Source organism: Triplophysa rosa, linkage group LG18, assembly GCF_024868665.1.
Source record: "Triplophysa rosa linkage group LG18, Trosa_1v2, whole genome shotgun sequence".
Lineage (NCBI taxonomy): Eukaryota > Metazoa > Chordata > Actinopteri > Cypriniformes > Nemacheilidae > Triplophysa > Triplophysa rosa.
Genome location: NC_079907.1, coordinates 7,686,263 through 7,706,286, shown reverse-complemented (window position 1 = coordinate 7,706,286; position 20,024 = coordinate 7,686,263). Strand labels below are relative to the sequence as shown.

At 35.5% G+C, this 20,024-nt stretch overlaps 2 protein-coding genes across 9 annotated transcripts; both read right to left on the bottom strand.

Moving 5' to 3' along the window:
• Nucleotides 1–836: 836 nt before the first annotated feature.
• Nucleotides 837–14,116, bottom strand: LOC130569645 (pleckstrin homology domain-containing family S member 1-like). Of its 7 annotated transcripts, XM_057359420.1 has the most exons (25): nt 14,047–14,116; nt 13,285–13,327; nt 12,904–13,011; nt 12,679–12,816; nt 12,452–12,519; nt 12,144–12,185; nt 10,886–12,004; nt 10,651–10,774; nt 10,062–10,154; nt 9,312–9,394; nt 5,824–5,929; nt 5,264–5,306; nt 5,055–5,164; nt 4,735–4,856; nt 4,404–4,556; nt 4,173–4,263; nt 3,970–4,032; nt 3,758–3,868; nt 3,571–3,671; nt 3,416–3,466; nt 2,840–2,926; nt 2,662–2,742; nt 2,146–2,238; nt 1,893–2,025; nt 843–1,811 (listed from the first exon to the last, which is right to left on the bottom strand). In XM_057359420.1, the coding sequence occupies exons 12-25, from the start codon at nt 5,283–5,285 to the stop codon at nt 1,743–1,745; spliced, it is 1,287 nt and encodes a 428-aa protein (XP_057215403.1). In that variant the 5' UTR covers nt 5,286–5,306; nt 5,824–5,929; nt 9,312–9,394; nt 10,062–10,154; nt 10,651–10,774; nt 10,886–12,004; nt 12,144–12,185; nt 12,452–12,519; nt 12,679–12,816; nt 12,904–13,011; nt 13,285–13,327; nt 14,047–14,116; the 3' UTR covers nt 843–1,742. The 7 variants fall into 7 exon arrangements, with proteins under 7 accessions (XP_057215408.1, XP_057215407.1, XP_057215403.1 ...); XM_057359425.1 differs by having other exon boundaries at nt 837–1,811; nt 2,840–2,923; nt 10,062–10,774; XM_057359424.1 differs by having other exon boundaries at nt 840–1,811; nt 5,055–5,161; nt 10,062–10,774.
• A 279-nt stretch (nt 14,117–14,395) lies between these two features.
• On the bottom strand, nt 14,396–19,519 carry LOC130569336 (pleckstrin homology domain-containing family S member 1-like). 2 transcript variants are annotated; one of them, XM_057358924.1, is made up of 15 exons: nt 19,412–19,519; nt 18,921–18,962; nt 18,729–18,826; nt 18,517–18,635; nt 18,284–18,436; nt 18,082–18,178; nt 17,624–17,686; nt 17,049–17,141; nt 16,847–16,935; nt 16,637–16,681; nt 16,035–16,115; nt 15,792–15,887; nt 15,596–15,688; nt 15,341–15,473; nt 14,396–15,258 (listed from the first exon to the last, which is right to left on the bottom strand). In XM_057358924.1, exons 2-15 carry the CDS (start codon nt 18,940–18,942, stop codon nt 15,187–15,189), a joined length of 1,254 nt encoding a protein of 417 aa, XP_057214907.1. In that variant the 5' UTR covers nt 18,943–18,962; nt 19,412–19,519; the 3' UTR covers nt 14,396–15,186. The 2 variants fall into 2 exon arrangements, with proteins under 2 accessions (XP_057214907.1, XP_057214908.1); XM_057358925.1 differs by lacking the exon at nt 16,637–16,681.
• Nucleotides 19,520–20,024: the final 505 nt, after the last annotated feature.

The window sequence follows — 20,024 nt, the reverse complement described above, 5'->3', positions numbered from 1 at the left end:
ATGTAAGGGCCCCTTTGTGTAGAGTGTATTGCTTTGTGGCCCCCCAATTAAAGATTTATAATCTTAAACTTAGAATTTTAACAAAACCAAAAACATAGTCCGCTATACAATGCTAGAACATCAATTCCTTTGGTTGGTGGTCTTGTTTTTCGGATGTTTGATTGCATAAAATCTATGATAAATTTCTATATTTCATAAAATGTCACGAAATCTGTTCCCCCCCTGGATCCATCCTGGTGCCCCTAGATTGAGAATCGCTATCTTACATGGATTTTTTGGGTTTTACCAAGAAACCTCTTTCACTCCCGCTGCTGTTTTAATAATCTGGTTTCAGTCTAATACAGGAACACCCATATTATCCCACAAATCACCACTAGAGAGATCTATTCACTGTAGACGCAGAACATTAAAACAATAGTGCTGAATGTGATTGTAATACAAAAAAAGAACAATTATCAGGTTCTAGATGATGTCACTCCTCTGGTATCAGGATACTAAAAATCGTGCCAAGTCTCTGTCATCAGCAGAGTGTCTGGGCCAACAGTGAAAACAGGTCAAGCAAGTCTTAACTGCTGAATCATGTATAGTACTAAACATCAAAGTTGTGTTGGGTAAGCTGCCTAAAGGGGATTCTATTTCTGTGCTGTCTAAATGTAACTTTTGGTTCTCACAGAGCATTAGACACCCATTGAAACTTATTGTACTTATATAGAGAGCACGACAAAACGTGACAAACAGAAATATGCCCTTCAAACTGGCAAGTGATGTGATATCTTTAATGGAAAATGGAGCTTTCTTTACACACCACCAGCTATTGAGCATTTGCTATCAGTCTGAACTGTTTAAAATAAAAAACAAAAAAAATCTCCGGAGTCATTTTAACATGATTTTTTGAAATTGTAGTTTTTAATTAAGATTCTAAATTTAAGAACAAGTTTGGGTTTTTAACTTAAATATAAAGAGACCTGTTTTTCCTTAATACATATAGGCAGTAATGAAAGAATTTTTAACCTTTAACCAAGTTTCTTGGATGTGACGCAAATAAATCTGGACAAACTAGTTTTCCTCTATGAGGAAAGTATCTTTAAAAACATGCTTACAGGTTCACATTCTTTCGGAAAGTAGTCCGTGTTCTTCAGCACAGACAGCCTACGATACTGTCTCCAAACTGCAATTCAACACTATACATTCTATAAAAAGGTTTTACCCTTGAACCAAGTACACACAAATATTGACTGTTATAAAAACTTTAATAACAGTTTACAATAAAACAATGTGGAAAAATAATATGAATAATTATAATACCAGTATAAATGCAACCGTATATGATTTTCGGGCAACAAAACAAAATCCAGAATGAAACATTTGGATACAAATATTAAAGTGTCTCAGTGTAAAAAAGAAAAGTGCAGCTTTAAAGAAGTCAAACGTTTTCACAGTGGATTAACCTACATATGTCAGCGTAATACTTGTGCCTTATGGTCACATACAGTATACCCATTACCAGTCTCCTATAATTTTATCTTCATACTTTATATACAGTTATGGTTGCTATAATTGAGTAACATTTAAAGGTCGTTGTGTCGTAATACATAAGATACAGAAGATACAGAAGAGGAGTGGGTGCTGTCTGATGATCTTCTGCTAATGTGTTTTTCAGACCAGGTCTATCAAAGTGCCGTTTTTACAAATCACTACAAGAAGGAACTCTTCATTGTAGACTTGAAGCGTGTCGTTTTGTTTCAGGTGGTTAATAAGGATTCAGCATGGAAAGGCTGGGATCCCGGATACCGTCGAATAGTCAGTTTAACCTGCAAATAATTGAAGTAACATTATTTTGAGCTCTGTAATTATGTACCATCTTTTTTCTATAATTCTTGATTCTACAGTACCTCATCCTTGCTAAGCCTTTTAAGGTATGCCTGTATCTCCTCCACTGTGTCTATCAGCAGGTCATTGAATGCCAGGATCTGATCCCCCTTATGGAACAAATGTGAGGTCTCATTCTTCTTACATTCAGACACACTAGAGAGGAAGATGACGAGAGATGAAAAACAATGGTGAACATAATCTATTGTAAGTAGTTCTCATGTTTATAATTTCTCTGGAACACTATATGTCCTTAAGTATCTATAAAAGTTGTACCATAGTTTTCCTTGTTCCTGTGTGAAGATCAATGTTTTACTCAGGTCATTAAGCTTAACGCAGATCTCCTTTTCAACAGGTGTTTGTGTTTCACTACAAAATAAACATTCACATTTTCAAAATTCCAACAGAGGCCAAACCACAAAAACGTTGCTAAACAGCTGGAAAAACATGACAGGGTTTTTAGTAAAGTTTAGAATTAAATTACACAGTTTCTTTGAGGCACCCTTAAACACTAAAATCAAGGGTGTAGATTTAATAAGACTCTTCAATTGACATCCCAAATTGGTCGATCAACTAATCTGAACTTCAGTCCCCCTAACATCATGTCTACACCGGACGCGGCGCGACAAAAGACAATAGAACGCATTAGAACCCATTTAAAATTTTGTCCACACTAGATGTAGCGCGGCGCGACAATCCCATTAGAGCAAGCCGCCGTGTCGCGTCCGGTGTAGACACGGTGTAAGTCTGATGCCTGATGGTTACAGCCCATACTGAAATGATTAAAATCACCTCTTGTTTATCTCTGTAGAAGCACAATTTCCATTAAAGTCCGAAAGAGAGCCCATCGAACACCTCAACTCTGCACTGTTTCTAAGAAAGAAACAAAGATGGTGGCCATCCTGCTTTAAGTGAATCCTCTTTCAATCATGTCTGACTTGTACAGAGAATGAGTTTCTAGTATTTTTACCGTCTCATTGAACTGTCGTTCTTCTGGTTTTCTGCAGCACTGCACAAATCCTGGCTGGACTCAACAGCTTTGGTGGCTGTAGGCCTACTAGAAAGACAAAGATCTTTTAAAACGGCATCAAGATACAGTATGTGTAGAGAACATGGTCAACTTCCACCGAACACAATCCTTTCAAAAAAAATTTCATATAGAAGTTCATCATCTTGTCAGAAATGACATGTCTTAAGTTTCACGATGCTAAAACAATGCCAAGCTTTTAATCTTAAAGACGCTGCAAGACTAGACCTGTTCAACAAGACTTGAGTGTTGGAGTTTCTTTGAACAGCAAAACATATTATTTTACAAATAGTTTATACAAAAAAAATATGTAGAGACATGAAGGGCATCGTGGACATGAAAAACATTTGCTTCAATGTCAAGTGTAACAAAAACGCAAAGGTGCGTTATAAAACCAGTGCTTGAAAATCATATAAAACAAACATTGCGATGCATGCATCGATTAGCAAAAACAGCGTCACACAACTGTAAGACAATAGTGCAAACCAAAGGGGTCTGTGAACAAGACTTTAAATTTACTTTGTCTGAAAGAATGCTTCCTCTTCCGAGTGATTCTGTAACACCTCATGGCTATTTAGAAAAAAAACAGAAAAAGAAAAACATTATGATTTGTCCTAGGAATTCGTTTTTTATTATTGCATTTTACATATTACGACAAAAACACTGTATCTTACACTGATGCCATATCCATGTATTCACTGATGTCCTCTGGAGTTTCTTCTGTATCATCTTCATCGTCATCATCATCATCATCATCATCACTGCAAACATCTAACTATAAGATAAAGGATTTTATTTGCATGAGGATTAAACGCGTTATGAGGATAAATTTAAAACAGTGCGAGCTTGATATTTTAAAACCTTGCATGCTGTTGTTGCATAATTTTTAGGAATATCATAATGCCTGTTTGGCCTTGTCTGGGAAGAGAATGTAGGTTCAGACCACCGAAAGGTGTTGGGGTCAATTACCCTCTGGAAAGAAAGACCACATAATTAAATATATGTGAATGTGCATTCTTGCATTGACCAAATAAATGTGAAATATATTAATGGATATGCAGGGTTTGACCTACTGTCCCTTCATCACAAGGTGGAGACTTGGGTATAGGCTCAGATATTGCTCTTCCTCTAATGTCCTGTGAGAAAAAGAACATGAGCGCTACAATATTTGGGCCTTCATTTTAAACTAAACATCTAATGTTGATCAAACTTATTTTTGTAAAACACTTTGCTTTGAGTGTATTGAATGATATTAGAGATTTCAATGTTTGTTTACCTTTTGAGGACTGCCATATGTCACTCGCACTTTATTCCCTAAAGTCCTTATAGCTTTCAATAACTCCTTCTCCCATTTACCCACCTCCTCACTGAAATAACAATAATACAGAGAATATGAAATTATATCTCTGACACGGTCGAAAACACCATAATGAACTATTAGTTTTTTGCTTGCGTTTTATGAAACTGCGGCTGCAATGAGAGTTGTTTTAAAACAATCATGGCAAACCTGTTTTCTCCAATGAGGAAATATTCTCTTGCACATTTTGGCATGAAGTCTTCCACCCTCAGAAACAGCACGGAAGCAGACAAACACTTGAAATTTTTCTGGATCCAGTCCCACATCTGATGTTCCTCAGGGCATGTACAAATCAAAGTGACCCTTTAAAATAAGAAAACATTCTCATTGTATTGTAGTGCTGCTTTTGTACACTGTAAATTACCAGTAAATTTTCCTTTATTTTAAATTCCTTCATATTAATACAGTATATTGTGCCCTATTTTTACAGATTTCCTTAGAGTGTATTTACGTAAAGGTGTTTTTGATGTTTTTTACATACTTGGAAAGGTCTATTTTCCTCAAAGGCTTCTCCCTCTTCTCGTTGTTTCTGTAGTATGCCAGATAATAGGTGTTCTCATCCTTCTTGTAAAGTACAAAGAAACGGCGCCTCCATGTTTTGCCCTTACACCAAGAAAAGACATTTCATATGTATTGAATGCCAAGCGTTTGGTTCCAGTATATGGAAATGTATTATTTTGGATTACACTTTCCATTATATTCCTATTTTCTCATAAGGGTCTGCAGTTGTAATATAAGTGATTGACTGTAAAGACAGCGGGTATTTCATTTTCATGCTAAAATACAATAGGAGAGACGTACCAGTCCTTTAGTAATGCCAGAGAGAGCAGGGGACTTGTGCAGGTATCCGCTGTACAACTCTTCCACCTTTGGTGGTTCATTATTATTGTAAAATTTTGCAGTTGGTGCTGCTGAAAAGTAAATAAGACCAACATTAGACCTCGGAGACATCAATTAAAATCTTTCTACAATGCTCTTCATTATTTTTCATAAATAGCTCTCAGACTTACTTGATCTATGTTTGGTGAACATTTGGATGCTGTTGGTTAAGTCCTAAAATAGATGTGAAATGGTTGGTAAGATTGTAATCTATTTACACACATCAGGCATAAACATATGTTAACAACAGTGATAAATGCTTATGAAAGAATAATATTCAGTGCCAAAGTAGAAAAATAATTGAAAGGGAACAAAATAATAATAAAGGCGGACTTTAAAAAAATGTAAATAGTAAAGCAATAATATTTTTTTAGACAGCCATTTTTTGTATAAGCACACACCATAAAGAGTTTTGTAACAGCATTAAACATTAACATGCCAGCTTAGTTCAAACAAGCAAAACATTTATAAAACACAACTCATGAAGCCGAAAAAATGTGAAGGAAAGTTCATATTTGTGTATTTGGACCACAGACTTAAAGCCTGTGTGACAACTTGCCCCAGTCCATGCTTAATAATAATAAGCTGCATGAATGCAATAACATTGCATGCTCATGTCTTCATGTTATGCTTGTTCAGTCTTTAAGAGTCATCAAATCAGTAATCATATACTTTATCATAACTACATTACCTTAAGTAGCAGATGTCACACAGTGTCTTCTGTTATCTTGCACTCGCAGTGTGCATGCTCTGATGGTTTAGGAGGAAGCTTGAGCACTTTTGTTTCTTCCAGAAACCTATGACCATAAGAGGAGGAGTTTCTGATTTTACAAGCTCAGGTTAAGCTCCTTCCCTTCTTTTTGATTGTGTTTTATAACACAATAGCACAATAACAGTTTGTGGAAATCACCTAACAAATTTTCATAATGGCTTCATTAATATGCATACCTAGGCATAGTTTGCCTATGCTTGAAAATGTTGTCATAGCCTACAAGCGTGCTTGATAATTTAAATAAAATAGTTTAAGGTAAAATATAAATGATTAACTAATTCACATTGACTGCATTAGGTTACATCAATAAAGGTATTTTAAGGATTAGATTAAGAAGATACACTTTTAAAATGGATGTGTTAAGTTTACCACGTTGTTTTGTGTTGTTTATTTAACACATTATAGGGCGGTTTCCCAGACAGGGCATAAGCCATAGTCTCAGACTAACTTAAATGTGAGAGATGCCTTGATCGAAAACAACTTGCACTGACATATCTTAAAATGTATAACTGTTATTGTTTTGTCTCAAGATGCACACAGTAATGTTTTTTTGTAAAGTATGTTTTTTAAAACAACTTAATTCTCCTAATTTAACTAAGGCCTAGTCCTGGTTTAAGATAATCCTGGTCTGGGAAACTGCCCCTATGTGTTACTTTCAACACACATTGTGTTGATTTTTAACACAAGTTGTGTTGAAAGTAACACAAAATGTGTTGTCCCCCCCAAAAAACCACAGAGATGTGTTCAGTTAAGTACAGCATGATGTGTTGTCCTTAACTGAACATAAAATTTGTTATTTGACTGTTTTTAGAGTAGATCTAAACATGTATAAATCTTAAAGATAACACATGCATGTTGTGCATGTTGCCAATTTTTACAGAATTGTGAATTGTGCTTTCACAGACACAGTACTTGCGTGACTTAAGCATTTTTCAGATTGCAAAGGTTTATGTGTCAAAGCTTCTTGGTTCCTTGAAAGATAAAAGTTATTTTAAGCTTTCCTCTTTCTGCACACAGCTGCGGGAATGTTTAAGGGATTTCCCTTCACATCATTGCAGTAAAAACGTGTCATTAATTACTGATGATTGCCTTCTTTTGCTTAGATTATCACCAAGCACTCTATTTTCTTGGATACGATGCATGTTTATATGGCTTTAGGGTTTTTAAACAGCGAATGCCATTTAAATATGTGCCCTAATCTCAAAATAAAAAACATAAAAATATAAATCTCATGTGTTTCTGCACTTATTTATTCACCAGTAAATCAAGCATGCTATAACTTGCCATAATAACAACTTTAAAGGTAAAGGAAAATGTGCACTTTGTTCCTGGCAGTGATGTGATAAGGAGGTGGAGTTTTGGGTTAAATACTAGGTTAAAGGTGCACCTCCCACAAATAAGCAACATCTAATGAATGAGTTAAGAGGTAGGCACCTATTGCCCATAGAGTTTAAAGGAAAAGTTCACCTCAAAATCAAAATTGTGTTATATTTTTTATGCGAATGCTGCATGGTGCATGCATGGGCGCTGACAGCCCGTCTGCCCCCACGCATACGCCATGCGGCGTTCATGTGTCGAAGTGCACTCTTGAACACGCACCATAGACTTGACAACAACTATTACCATGATGTCCGTGAGGAGGCCTGTAAATCTCTCGGATGTCACATAAAATATCTTTATTTATGTGCCGAAGACGCCGGGAGGTCTTAAAATATGTTTAACTTGTATTAACTTACACAATTTTGATTTTGAGGTGAACTTTTCCTTTACTAAGTCATGATAGAGGAAACAACAGGGCAGACCAAAAACCAATGGTCATCTTAAAATACAAATGACACTGCACAGCTAACACATGATATACAGGGGCATACAGTATATAGCACAGACAAATCAGGCGGAACAAGACACTGGTGAACACAGTCAGGGCTGGCCAACAAAGTGAGTAATGTACACTTTTAAAAAGGTACTTCACTATGCAATAAAAGAACCCTTTTTGGTTAAGTAGTTCTATGCGCCGTTTCAGAGGTAACAACAAAAACAAACGTTATTTGGCTCAAACTTAAAGTGATACTTCACCCACAAATGAAAGTTCTGTCATCATTTACTCACCTTCCAGTTGTTCCTAATCTGTATCAATTTCTTTGTTCTGATGAACACAGAGAAAGATATTTGGAAGAATGTTTATAACCAGACAGATTTTGCCCCCCATTGACTACCATAGTAGGAAAAAATACAATGGTAGTCAAAAGTGCCCCAGAACTGTTTGCTGTCCTACATTCTTAAAAATGTATTTTGTGTTCAACAGAACAAAAAAAAGATAGAGTAATTTTTCCTTCAATGGTAGTCAATGGGGGGGCAAAATCTGTCTGGATATAAGCATTCTTCCAAATATCTTTCTCTGTGTTCATCAGAACAAAGAAATTTACACAGATCTGGAACAACTCGAATTGAGTAAATGATTTCACTTTAAGTTCGGGCCACATAACGTTTGTTTTTGTAGCTACCTCTGAAACAGTGTATAGACTTAACCAAAAATGGTTCTTCTATTGCATATGAAGCACCTCATCACTTTAACTTCTGCTAGACCTCCGCAAAGAAGCAATAACTGTTGATTAGTTTTAAATTAATTTAATGCAATTAATGCACAATAACATATTAATATTAATGTAAATTAAATCTAAAATAAATATAGTTGTAACCAAACACAGGCCGAAAGTTAACTTGGCGTGTGTGTCCGATGACAGCATCTATAAGTACCTTTCTTTTCCCTGAGTACCCTGAGTAAACAAAAATGGCATATACTGTTGCATTGCTGTGGAGATCTTGAAGCACGTTTTTTTTAAAAGCGTACATCTAGACTAGAACAAAACTAACACAAAGTAGTGGACAAACACGCAGACGTAAGTCATTTTGAATTTGTATTAAGCATTTGGTTCTAACAACACAAGTTTATTGTTGGTATAGCTTAGAACAGTACAAAAAATAGTTTTATTTGAGCATTAATTAATCTGAAAGTATCTTCGGTTATGTTTAAATATGTAAAAAAGCATATTTTATGGAATGTTCGATAAAGTATCTTTTAACTTGATTTATAGTTAAACACACAATCTGAGATCATCATTATAAAAGTTTAATAACACACTATATTATAACAATGTTACGCATTTAATAATTAGTGCACACAGATGATGATGGGCAATATGTCATTACATTTAATACAGAGGAACAAAAAGTTGTATACAACGGAACCGGTACATTTAAGTTAACAAATAAGAATGTGCAGCTTTAAAATTGAAATAGCTTTTCCACAGTAGATAAACTTTCAAATATGTCTATGCAATACTTGTCTCCATCTGATTTTGTGTCTTATACAGTGGTGTAGACTCCATGATGCGCTGTATACCTACTAGGAAAGGTAAAGGATTCCCTTATGCCCATGTCCTGAAATTTCATCCATCGGATTGTCCTACCACGCATACATTCAGACACACTGGAGAGAAAGAAGACGAGAGATGAAGAACAATGATAAACCATGTACTGCAAGTAGTTATCTGTATGTTTATGTTTTTTCTATAGAACACCTCGTTGATGGTACACATCTATAGATGGTAATGTTCTTTAAGGGGTTCTATCATGCCTTTTTATAGTGTCTTGAATTTGTTTTTTGAGTTACTAGAATAGGTTTCATGCTTGGTTTTTCAAAAAATACATTTTCATTTTCAAATAATTTTATTGCAGAAATGCCGAGTTTAGTCGGAATGGTCAAGCACGCCCAGTCTCAAGTGGGATCAGATTCTCAGCAATGAACCATAACAATGGCATCAATTTCCTCTATTGTTTCAGGCCTGATAATTAAAATGTAGAAGCGATGGAGTGCAAACCATTCAAAAATAAGTTTCACACATGCACACAATCCGCATATTAATAGCTTTCACAGCACCTGGTAAAGACTTCAAAGGATTATTGGGGCATACTGGTTATTGCTACAGAATGAAGGGCCCTGTTAGATAATGGAACAGGTGTAGCAGAATCTTTTTCAAGCAGTGAACTACAAGCAGTGACAATAGGGATGAAGTGGACTTTTAGTGTTTATGCTCAAACAGTAACATTACAATAAACGTGAGAACGCATTATAATCATCAGTTTACTTGATGTACCATAGTTTTCCTTCTTCCTGTATGAAGATCAAACTTTTATTCAGATTATTCAGTTTAATGCAGATCTCCTTCTCAATGGACATGTATGTTTCACTACAAAATAAACATACATTTTCAAAATGGCAAGAAATGCAAAACCACAGTTTTATAACCACAGCATTAAACATAGCAAAAAAGATAATGCAATATCATAAAAAATACTTAATTTCTCTGAAACACAAACTATGTAAATGTTTTAAACACTAAAATCAAGGGTGTAACTGTATTGAAGGGGACTAAATGCATAAGAATCTTTGATGATCAACTAATCTGAATTGCACCCTAAGTCTCGTTACAACCCTTGCTAAAAAAGATGAATATCACCTCTCTGTTTCTAAAGGCAAGCTCACATTACAGGACTTCTGACCAGATTTTGCTGTTGCAGACAGATTTTTATGGTCTGCTTCAAAACCCAGATTGTGTCCAAACCAGTGCTCGCTGCATATATTGTGTTTTGGTGTTGATGACAGCAAATGCAAAATGTACTTGAAGCACACACTAAAACTGTCTATAATAAAAACATACAAACTGTTAAGTCAACGATCCATACTCTTAAAGCAGCACCGTATAAACGGATATCTGATATCCGTATAAACACTGATGGCATATCCATGTTTTCACTGTTGTCCTCTGAAGTTTCAGGCTGTTCCTCTATATCATCAGTGTCATCGTCACTAATTGTAATCAGACAGAGGTTTAAGTTTTATTTGTTCATAGTTTTATCATATGAAGTAAACACAGCAGCGTAAAAACAGTGTGTGCTTGCAGAACATTTTAGTACGTACATCACTGAACTTGCGAAGAATGTTGTAGTGGCTATGTGGCAGTGGCTTACTGTGCGTTCAGACCGCCGCCGTTGACAGCGTCAAAGTGGCCGTAAGTCATTCATTTTCAATGTGAGCCGGCGGCGAGCGGCGGCGAGCAGCGGCGAGGAGCGGCGCGGCGCGTCTTGGCCGTTGAGGGCGTCAAGGAGAGTTGAAATCAGGTCAACTTTATGGTAATGAGCTATGACGCGGTTCGGCGGCAACCAATCAGAACGTAGAAGTCCGTCGCTTGAGATGATTCCAGAGAAAGCAGCCCTGTAAACTTTGGTTCCGACCACATTAGTTCCCAAGCAAAATGGAGAAGTTGGTAATTGCTGTGGCGGGTTTCCCAATCCTATACGACGCGTCCCTGTTTGCGTACAGGGACATAAAAAAAAAAAATTATGCGTGGACCAAAGTGTCTGAGATTGTTTGTTTTCCTGTTGAGTTGCTGATGATGTGCATTAACGTTATAATTTTTCTGTAAATAAGCGGGAATTTCATGCTAACTTTAGCTCCAGAGCATGCAAAACAGTGTTACTGCTGCAGAATATTAAATAAACTATTTATATGCAACATCAGAACGCTTGTTTTCCAGCGGGAATGAAATACATTTGCTCAAAATAACACCGCTTTGACCAACTGCATTAAAGCTAACCTTACACTTCGACCAGGAGAGTTTGTAATGTAGGTTGCACACAAATTAATGTTAATTAAAGACCAAGGCTAGTAAATGTCTCCTATAATGTTGAAATTAGACTAGCACTTAACCACGAACACAAAAGCCACACCACACAAATGGCTTTTGATTGGTTTATTTCGTTAGCAAACGTGTAACTACAATAAAGTTCTTTCCACCGATCAATTTCTTGTGGTCAGTCTGCACAAGATCAACAAGCTTGTTTGCTTGCGGTCCCTTTAAATACAAGATAAGATTTCGATTTACGTCAGTGCGTCAGCGCGCCCAAGACTCTTTCTACAGCGTTGTTGGCAGGGCGGCCAGAGCGATTTTTGACGCTCTCGACGGCGGCGGTCTGAACGCTCAGTTAGAGGTATACGTATAGGTGTGGACGACTGAACGCGGCGAATGTCAGATAGATCCTGCAAAATAGAGTGTATATACCGTATTATAAAACTGATTGGACTTTGTAAATATGTATTTTTGCTTTGACTTAAAATTCAAAAGTATTCTAAAATGAAATCACATGAATGAATATACACAATGCAGGGTTTGACCTACCGGCTTTATGAAACGTTGAGACTGGAACCTAAATCTCATGTCCTGTGACAAAAGATAGAAGACTTATGAATATACAGTGGTTCCTTTTGAAAATTCTCTCTTATATGTTTTAAAGTTATTTCTTTTAATACCATATATCAAACCGAGACTCTGCTAGAGTTTTTATAACGACAACACTTTTTAAGCAATGTTTTTTTTCTAACTACTTGACTAACTGGTGTCAGGGTTGTATTTGACCTCAGGTGTTAATCATGTTCACTGTGGTTATATTCAATACTATAGAAAGACAGACAGCTAGAGTTGTTTACTTGTTGAAGTCTGGTTTCTCGCACAACTTTTAATAACTCGTTCAGCCATCCATCCATCCACCTCCTCACTGAAAAAACAAGAATATAAAAAACACATTAAACTAGCATATTAAACCTAACAACAATGCTGATTCAACTGTTTATTGTTAAATATAAAATATAACTTGTATGTTTTTTTTGTGGCACATGTGGCTGTAAGAGTTATGGTTCAAATAATTAAATCAAACCTATTTTCTCCAATGAGAAAATATCCTCTTGCAGATTTTGGCATGAAGTCTTCCACCCTCAGAAACATCACGGAAGCAGACGAACACTTGAAGTCCGACATCTGATGTTTCTCAGGGCATGTACAAATCAAAATGACCCTTTAAAATAAAAAATCTCATTATATTTTATATTGTAGTGCTGCTATATTTATTTATGCACAGAGTCTTTGATGGTTTGTTCCTTACTTTGAAAGATCTATCTCTCCCACAGGCTTCCCCTTTTTTTCATGGTTTCTGTAGTACGGTGTTGTCACCAAACATATAAAGTATAAAGTATCGGCGCTTCCATGATTTCTAGTGGTCATACAAAAACTGAATGACTGAAAAGATTAAGATTATTTCATTTTCATGCTGAATATAAAATAGGAGATGTATTGCTTTCAGTAGTGCCAGAAGAAACAGGGGATACGTGCAGGTATCCTGTACAACTCATAAAATATTGAAGTTGATGCTGCTGACAAGTAAATAAGCTGAACCAACATTAAACACTATTGGTCCATAATTTTTTCTACACAAATTAAATCATCATTATTTTATTTGGTTTCAATACGTAGATTTCAGACTTACTTGATGTTTTTTTGTGTAACGTTTGGATGTTGTTACTTCAGTGCTAAAATAGATGAGAAATGGTTTGTGAGTAAGATTGCTTCACAGTTCATTTGCGTGCATCAATTGTAAACCGTGTAACATATTTTAAAGGAGATTTCAGTTTTCTTTAGAATAGGATTAGATTTAGCAATTAATAAAAAAAAAAGAAGAAGCTTTAGAACGATGTATGCATGTATTGTGAGCAGTGCTTTACCAATCAATTGAAATTCCATTACTCCCATAAAGTGCTGTGCCCTACATATCTGAGTAAACTGGTCTTACCAATAAACTCTTAACGCAAGTAAAACTAATATCACCCCAGTAACAGAAAGCAATGTTTCTAAATTATGTTTTTATAATGAAGAATATAGGCAGATTGTTTGATACAATCAATAAGGGTTTCAAAAAGTTCAGTGTTGCATTTAGAGAGGCACAGCTTTAACCTTAAAATTAGTTCAAATAGCAAAGAAATAATAAAAACCATGAATTAATGATTGATGAAACGGCTAAAATATCAAAGGATATTACTGTACTACATTTTCTGTATTTGGATGTTTCCATTAAGCCTGACACCGTCCCTGTGTGACATCTAGCCCCATAGGCTTCACCATAATAATAACAACTCATTTCAATTATAAAATAAAGTTGCATGCCTTTCAATGTAATTAGTATTATTTGTTTACAAAGGAATCACACAGCAGAGTCATCAAATCATTAGCACATACCTTATAATAGCATTACCTTAGCAGATGTCAGGGTACACACATAGTGTCGTCTGTAAAGTTTCCTGTACTCACATTATGCACGTCACAATGAGAGCTTCAGCTTTTTTTATTTCTAGAATGCTTTGTGCCAGTAAGGGTGGAGTTTCTGGTTATTTACAAGCTCAGATTAAGATCCCTCCTTTCCTTTTGCTTGTGTTTTCAAGCACAGGAGCAGATTGATTAAGAACAAGTGTTGACAATGGCTTCAACGACATGCATGAAAACGTTTGCATCCACTGTCGAAATGTTTTGTCAGATAGCATTAACCGGCGTAATTTAAATAAACTGGTTTATTAAGTTAAAACTAGTTCAGTTTATTTTAGGGAAAGTAAGTTTGCAACACACTCACACAGACATTTAACAATCACAGTTGACATATATAAACAATAAAAGACAAATTTTAAAATATCAGACCAGCTGATCAGCATTTAATGTTAAAAAGAAGAATTTAAGAGATGAATTGCTTGGGGGATGAAAGATTGTTTGGGCCTGTTTTTCATGCACTGGGGAACACAATACCGTGTATGGCTTTTGCATTTTTCAAATTGCACAGGTTTATGTGTCAAGGTGGTGGTCCTGTCAGGTACTTAAGAGGTGTTTTATATAGGTTACCTGCTGCTGGAAATGTTATATACATTAAATAAAAGTACCTGCTACCCCGAACCGATTTTAAGATACAATAAAACAATCAGCTTTTTGAAAATTTAATAACACTTTACAATATAACAATGTTACACATTTTTCACATAAACATTAGAGATGATTGTGGGCAATACAGAACACAGAATGGCAGTGAAGTTGTTTACAAATGGTAAATTAAAGTGTCTTCTGTATAGAAATAAAAAGTGCTGCTTTAAAGAAGTTACAAAACCTTCAGAAACGATTAACCTTCATGTTTTTTTTACACATACAGTATATACCCATCACCAGTGTCTATACTGTACAGTATATACAGTCATGTAACTCATTTCTGCACATCAGTAACATTTAAAAATCAATAAATGTTCATACATATTACAAACTGTGTTGTTGTATCACAGTGCAGTTTTTGCAGTGTAGTCCCAATGAACTTAATACACAATTCTAATGAACAGGAAACTTGTCATTTTGTTTCACATCATGAATGTGACAAAAAGGATTCGTCGTGGAAAGGCTGGGATCCCGGCTGTCGTAGAACAGTCAGTTTTGCCTGCAAATATTTTAAGTAACATCACGTAAAGCGGTCTTATATTGCACTGTTTAAAAATATTTGTTACTCTGGTTCTTGATACCTCATCCTTGCTAAGCCTTCTTGTGAATATCTGTATCTCCTCCACTGAGTCTATCAGCAGGTCATTGAAGGCCAGGATCTGATCTCCCTTATGGAACAAATGTGACCTCTCAGTCTGCTTACATTCAGACACACTGGAGAGGAGGAAGAAGAGAGATGAAGAACGATAAGCTATTGTAAGTAGCTCTCATGTAACCATCAGCCATACTGATTTTAACACGCTATACGCTAGATGGTAATGTTCTTAATATTGTACCATAGTTTTCCTTGTTCCTCTGTGAAGATCAAACTTGTATCCAGATCATTTCTTGTAATGCTGATCTCCTTCTCAACAAGTGTTGGTGTTTCACTGAAAACATTCCATTTGCAAAATTACGAAACAGATACAAAACAACGTTTTTATAACCGCACAGCTGAGAATATTGGCACTTTTTTAATAAGATCAGAATCACCTTTTTTTCAGAAGTCCTTTATTCATCTCAGTCGAGACACAATTTCCATTCATTTCTGAAAGAGAGTCCTTCGAACACCTCAGCTCTGCGCTGTTTCTAAAAAAGGATAAAAGTCAACCGGAAATGGTGTAAGTTCTGCTATAAGTGTAACCAGAAATTTCTCATGACCTATTGTAAATACAACTGCAATCTGACGTATAATTACAGAGAAAAAGTTACTAAATGTTTCATTGCAAGTTTTACCGTTGCATTGAAGTGTCCTGGTCCTGGTTGCCTGCAGCGTCACACAAATCTTGGCTGGACTCAACAACATCAATGGTTTCACTAAAAAAGACAGAAAAAGATCTGCATCAAGATAAGGGTTGTGTAGAGTAGAACAAGGGTCAACCACCACAGAACACAATATATCATATCTAAAACAATGCCAAGCAGACCACGATGAGACCTGTTCAGCAGGATTTTTGGAATTTCTTTATTTAAACAGCAAAACAGACTGTTTAGTAATGCTGAGTTTTAAAAAGAGTTTTGCAATCTTTATATAGAGAAAGGATCACATCTATAGGGACATGAGAGGCGTCGGGGAAACAAACAAGTTTAAATGATCAAAAATGTGGCTGCTGCACAAACCCTGTCAATAAACCCAAACTTTGTTGTCTGCGGTGATTGATCATATGCACTTCCCGTCTAACATAGTCTAAGTCTAAAAGAAAAGCAAAATGCTGTTCGTGATACAATTGTAGCAAACGCACACAGATGCACAAATCTGTTTGCAGAGACAGTGTTACACAACTAATAAAACAGTGCAGTTTAATGGGGTAAACAGTAGTGTATCACTGTATCATTACTTTGTCTGAAGGCAAGCATCCTCTTCCTGTTTCAACACCATGAGGCTAAATAGTAAAACCAGAAGAAGATACAATTTGTCATAGGAAGTTATATTTTATCGGTGCACTTTACTATTAATGCTGCATTCACGTTCAATGAGAATTACTGTAATACTCAAATTCCATTCAATTCCTCATTATTAATAAAGACTCAAACAGAGGGTGTCTTACACTGATCCCATACGCATGTAATCGCTGTTGTCCTCTGGAGTTTCTGGCTCTTCCTCTAAATCATCAGTGTCATCATCACTAAGTGTTATCTGTGTGACAGAGGTTTGAGTTTTATTTTTCGTTGTTCATATTTGCACATGAAAACACATGTTTATGTGAATGTGTGTCTGTTTGTTAGTTGACAGTACAGTACAGTACGTACATCACTTAACTTGCGAGGAATGTCGCCCAGTGGCTGGGAAGTGAATATACATCGAGATTCAGACTGATCAGACAGGTGCTGTTCGGTATGACTCTTCAAAAATAGAAAGATGTACAATGTTATTACATCTGTTGGATCTATGTATTCCTACATAGACAAAAAGTTCATGAATTTAACATATATGAATGTACAGGACTGTACAAAAGTCTTAGGCATGTTCATTTTTCACCCCCAAACATGGATTTAAGCCAGTTATTTATATATTTAATTGAAGTTAATTGATAAATGCAATTTAAATAAAATGTATATTTTACAACAATATTTTTGAAAGCATCCCCACTTTACAGAATTTCTACACAGGTGCCTAAACATTTGCACAGTGCTGTATAGCTTTGCAGGTCGGTGTCTTAAGGTGTCTTGGAGACATTTCCACAGTTCTTCTGGATTTAATCTGTCTCAGTTTTTTCTCTTTCGTACTGACACACTACAGCTAAAGATATAAATAACTGGCTTGAAACAATTCGAACGTGACTAAGACATCTGTGTGTGCAGAATGCAGGGTTTAACGTACTAACCAACTCTTCATCACAATCTTGAGAGTTGGGTGTTGGTGCAGATATTGATCTATATCTGTTCTCCTGTGAAAAGAGGTTGACTAATTAAATATGTACAGTGGCAAAAGGTTTAGGTCACTTGACACTTCACAATTTTAAACTTTGAACATTATTTTTGTAGGCAAAAATATAACAATATAATATAATAAAATATAAGAATTCTAGGCAAATGGTAGGTTACAGCAAAATCGCCAGTGTTAAAAAGGGTCAAATTAACTCTCACAGTGTTTATATAATCCACATTTTGAGAGTGTGGATTATATATACACCGTGAGTGTTAATTTGACCTTTTTTAACACTGGCGATTTTACTGTATTATTGTTCTAAAATGTGAAAAACATAGATAAATAAACATGAGTAAAAACTAAGTAGTCCAACTTCAGTATTGGGATGTGAAAAAAAGATTTTATTTGGTTTACCTGTTGAAGACTGTCATTTGTTACTTGCACTTTATTTTCTGATGTTTGAGTATTCAAAACTTTTAGTAACTCATTAAGCCATCCATTCACCTCCTCACTGAAAACGCAAGAATACAAATAACAACATTAATAAATATATGTTAACTATTACAGATCAACTGCTTTCTGTTAAAATACTATTTTAATTTAAAAATAATCAAACCTGTTTTCTCCAATGAGAAAATAGTCTCTTGCAGATTTTGGCATGAAGTCTTCCACCCTCAGAAACAGCACAGAAGCAGATGAACACTTGAAGTTTTCCTGGATCCAGTCCCACATCTGATGTTTCTCGGGGCATGTACAAATCAAACTGACCCTTTAAAATAAAAAAATCTCATTATATTATAGTGCTGCTTTATTTATTTATGCAAGGAGTCTTCATGGTTTATTCCTTACTTTGAAAGGTCAATCTCTCCCACAGACTTCCCCTTCTTTTCATCGTTTCTGAAGTATGCCAGATGATAGGTGTCCTCGCCCGTTTTAGAAAGTACAAAGAAACGTCGCTTCCATGATTTCTGCAGTGGTCATACAAAAATTTATTACAGAGGGGCTATGTTTGAAAGACTGAGGATATTTTATGGTAATGTTAGAAAGCAGTGGAGACGTACCATGCCTTTTGAGAAGGTAGAAAGAAAAGGGGACTTGTGCAAGTATCCAGTATACAACTCTTCCCCCATTGGTGGTTCACTGGAAATCTTTTCATCTTCTGCCGAAAATCATGTCAGTTTATTTGAATGTTTTTACAATGCACCCTAATATTATTTAATTATGTTATTTTCCTTAATAGCTTTCAGACTTACTTGGTTTATTTTTGTTGGGCATTTTGATGCTATTGCCTAGTGCTAAAACAGATTTGAAAGTTTAATCTATTTGCATATATCAGATATAAACAAATGAAAACAATAGTGATGCATGTATGCAAGAATAATATTCAATGCAAGGCCAATAATAAAGAATAATTAGAGGCGTAATACAAATACAATGGAAGCAAACCTACCCATTTAAAACATCTCGACAATGTTTTTAAATGGGGCAAGTTGTCACACTTGTTACTCCGGTGAATATTCAATAATATTATTCATATTTATAACAAAGCAATCGAACATTTGCATGTTCCCCCTAAAATCTATTTTCTGAAAACATATTGACCTTTTGTGACTGCAATATTAAACAATAACATTCAAGGTTAACTCATGAATATAACAATCAACGAAATTGTTATATTCATTATGCATATCACAAAGCAGAGTCATTCAATTACTTGCCATATACTATAATGTAGCGTCATTACCTTATCAGATGTCTGTAAATACAAGGTCTTCTGTAAAGGTGTCTTGCACTCAAAATGTTCATGTCATGATGGTAACCTAGGAGGAAGCTTGACGTCTTTTGTTTCGTCCTGAAAGGAATTCCAGTAAGAGGAGGAGGAGTTTCTGTTTATTTACAAGCTCAGGTTAACCCCCCCCCCCCGCCCTGTTTAAATAACAGATTTAGGAAATGATTGATTAATTAACAGTTTGTGTAAACCACCAAACAAATGTTGAAAAAGAGTCTTGCCATAAAAGTCATTTACTGTACTTTTCTCTACATGAAAGCAAAAAAAGGCTTCTGCATTATTCAAATTGCACAGGTTTACATTATTTGTCAAAGCGTTCTGGTTCCTGACAGGAATGTAAGAGATATTTTACTAGGTTAGGCCTACCTGGTTTTTATTTACATCAGCTTAGTTCTCTTTATTATAATCTTCTCCCCTGACTTTTTGCCTAGACTGTAAAAACACATTTTTACAGTGTCAATGTTTCACCAAGCACCACATATTTTTCCATTTTTAATATACTGTATAGATCTTTAAAATCAGATGCATGTGTATGTGGCTAGTGGTTTCAGGCATCACTATGGCATTT

What these genes read in the sequence shown, in the direction of transcription:
- LOC130569645 (XM_057359420.1), bottom strand. Translation starts at nt 5,285, where the DNA reads ATGTTCACCAAACATAGATCAA. An exon ending in GTTCACCAAACATAGATCAA is followed by an intron (nt 5,165 to 5,263) that starts GTAAGTCTGAGA and finishes TTTACTTTTCAG; the next exon opens with CAGCACCAACTGCAAAATTT. An exon ending in GAAGCATTCTTTCAGACAAA is followed by an intron (nt 2,927 to 3,415) that starts GTAAATTTAAAG and finishes TTGTCTTTCTAG; the next exon opens with TAGGCCTACAGCCACCAAAG.
- LOC130569336 (XM_057358924.1), bottom strand. Translation starts at nt 18,942, where the DNA reads ATGCCCAACAAAAATAAACCAA. An exon ending in TACATGCGTATGGGATCAGT is followed by an intron (nt 16,682 to 16,846) that starts GTAAGACACCCT and finishes TTTACTATTTAG; the next exon opens with CCTCATGGTGTTGAAACAGG. An exon ending in GAAGGCTTAGCAAGGATGAG is followed by an intron (nt 15,259 to 15,340) that starts GTATCAAGAACC and finishes AAATATTTGCAG; the next exon opens with GCAAAACTGACTGTTCTACG.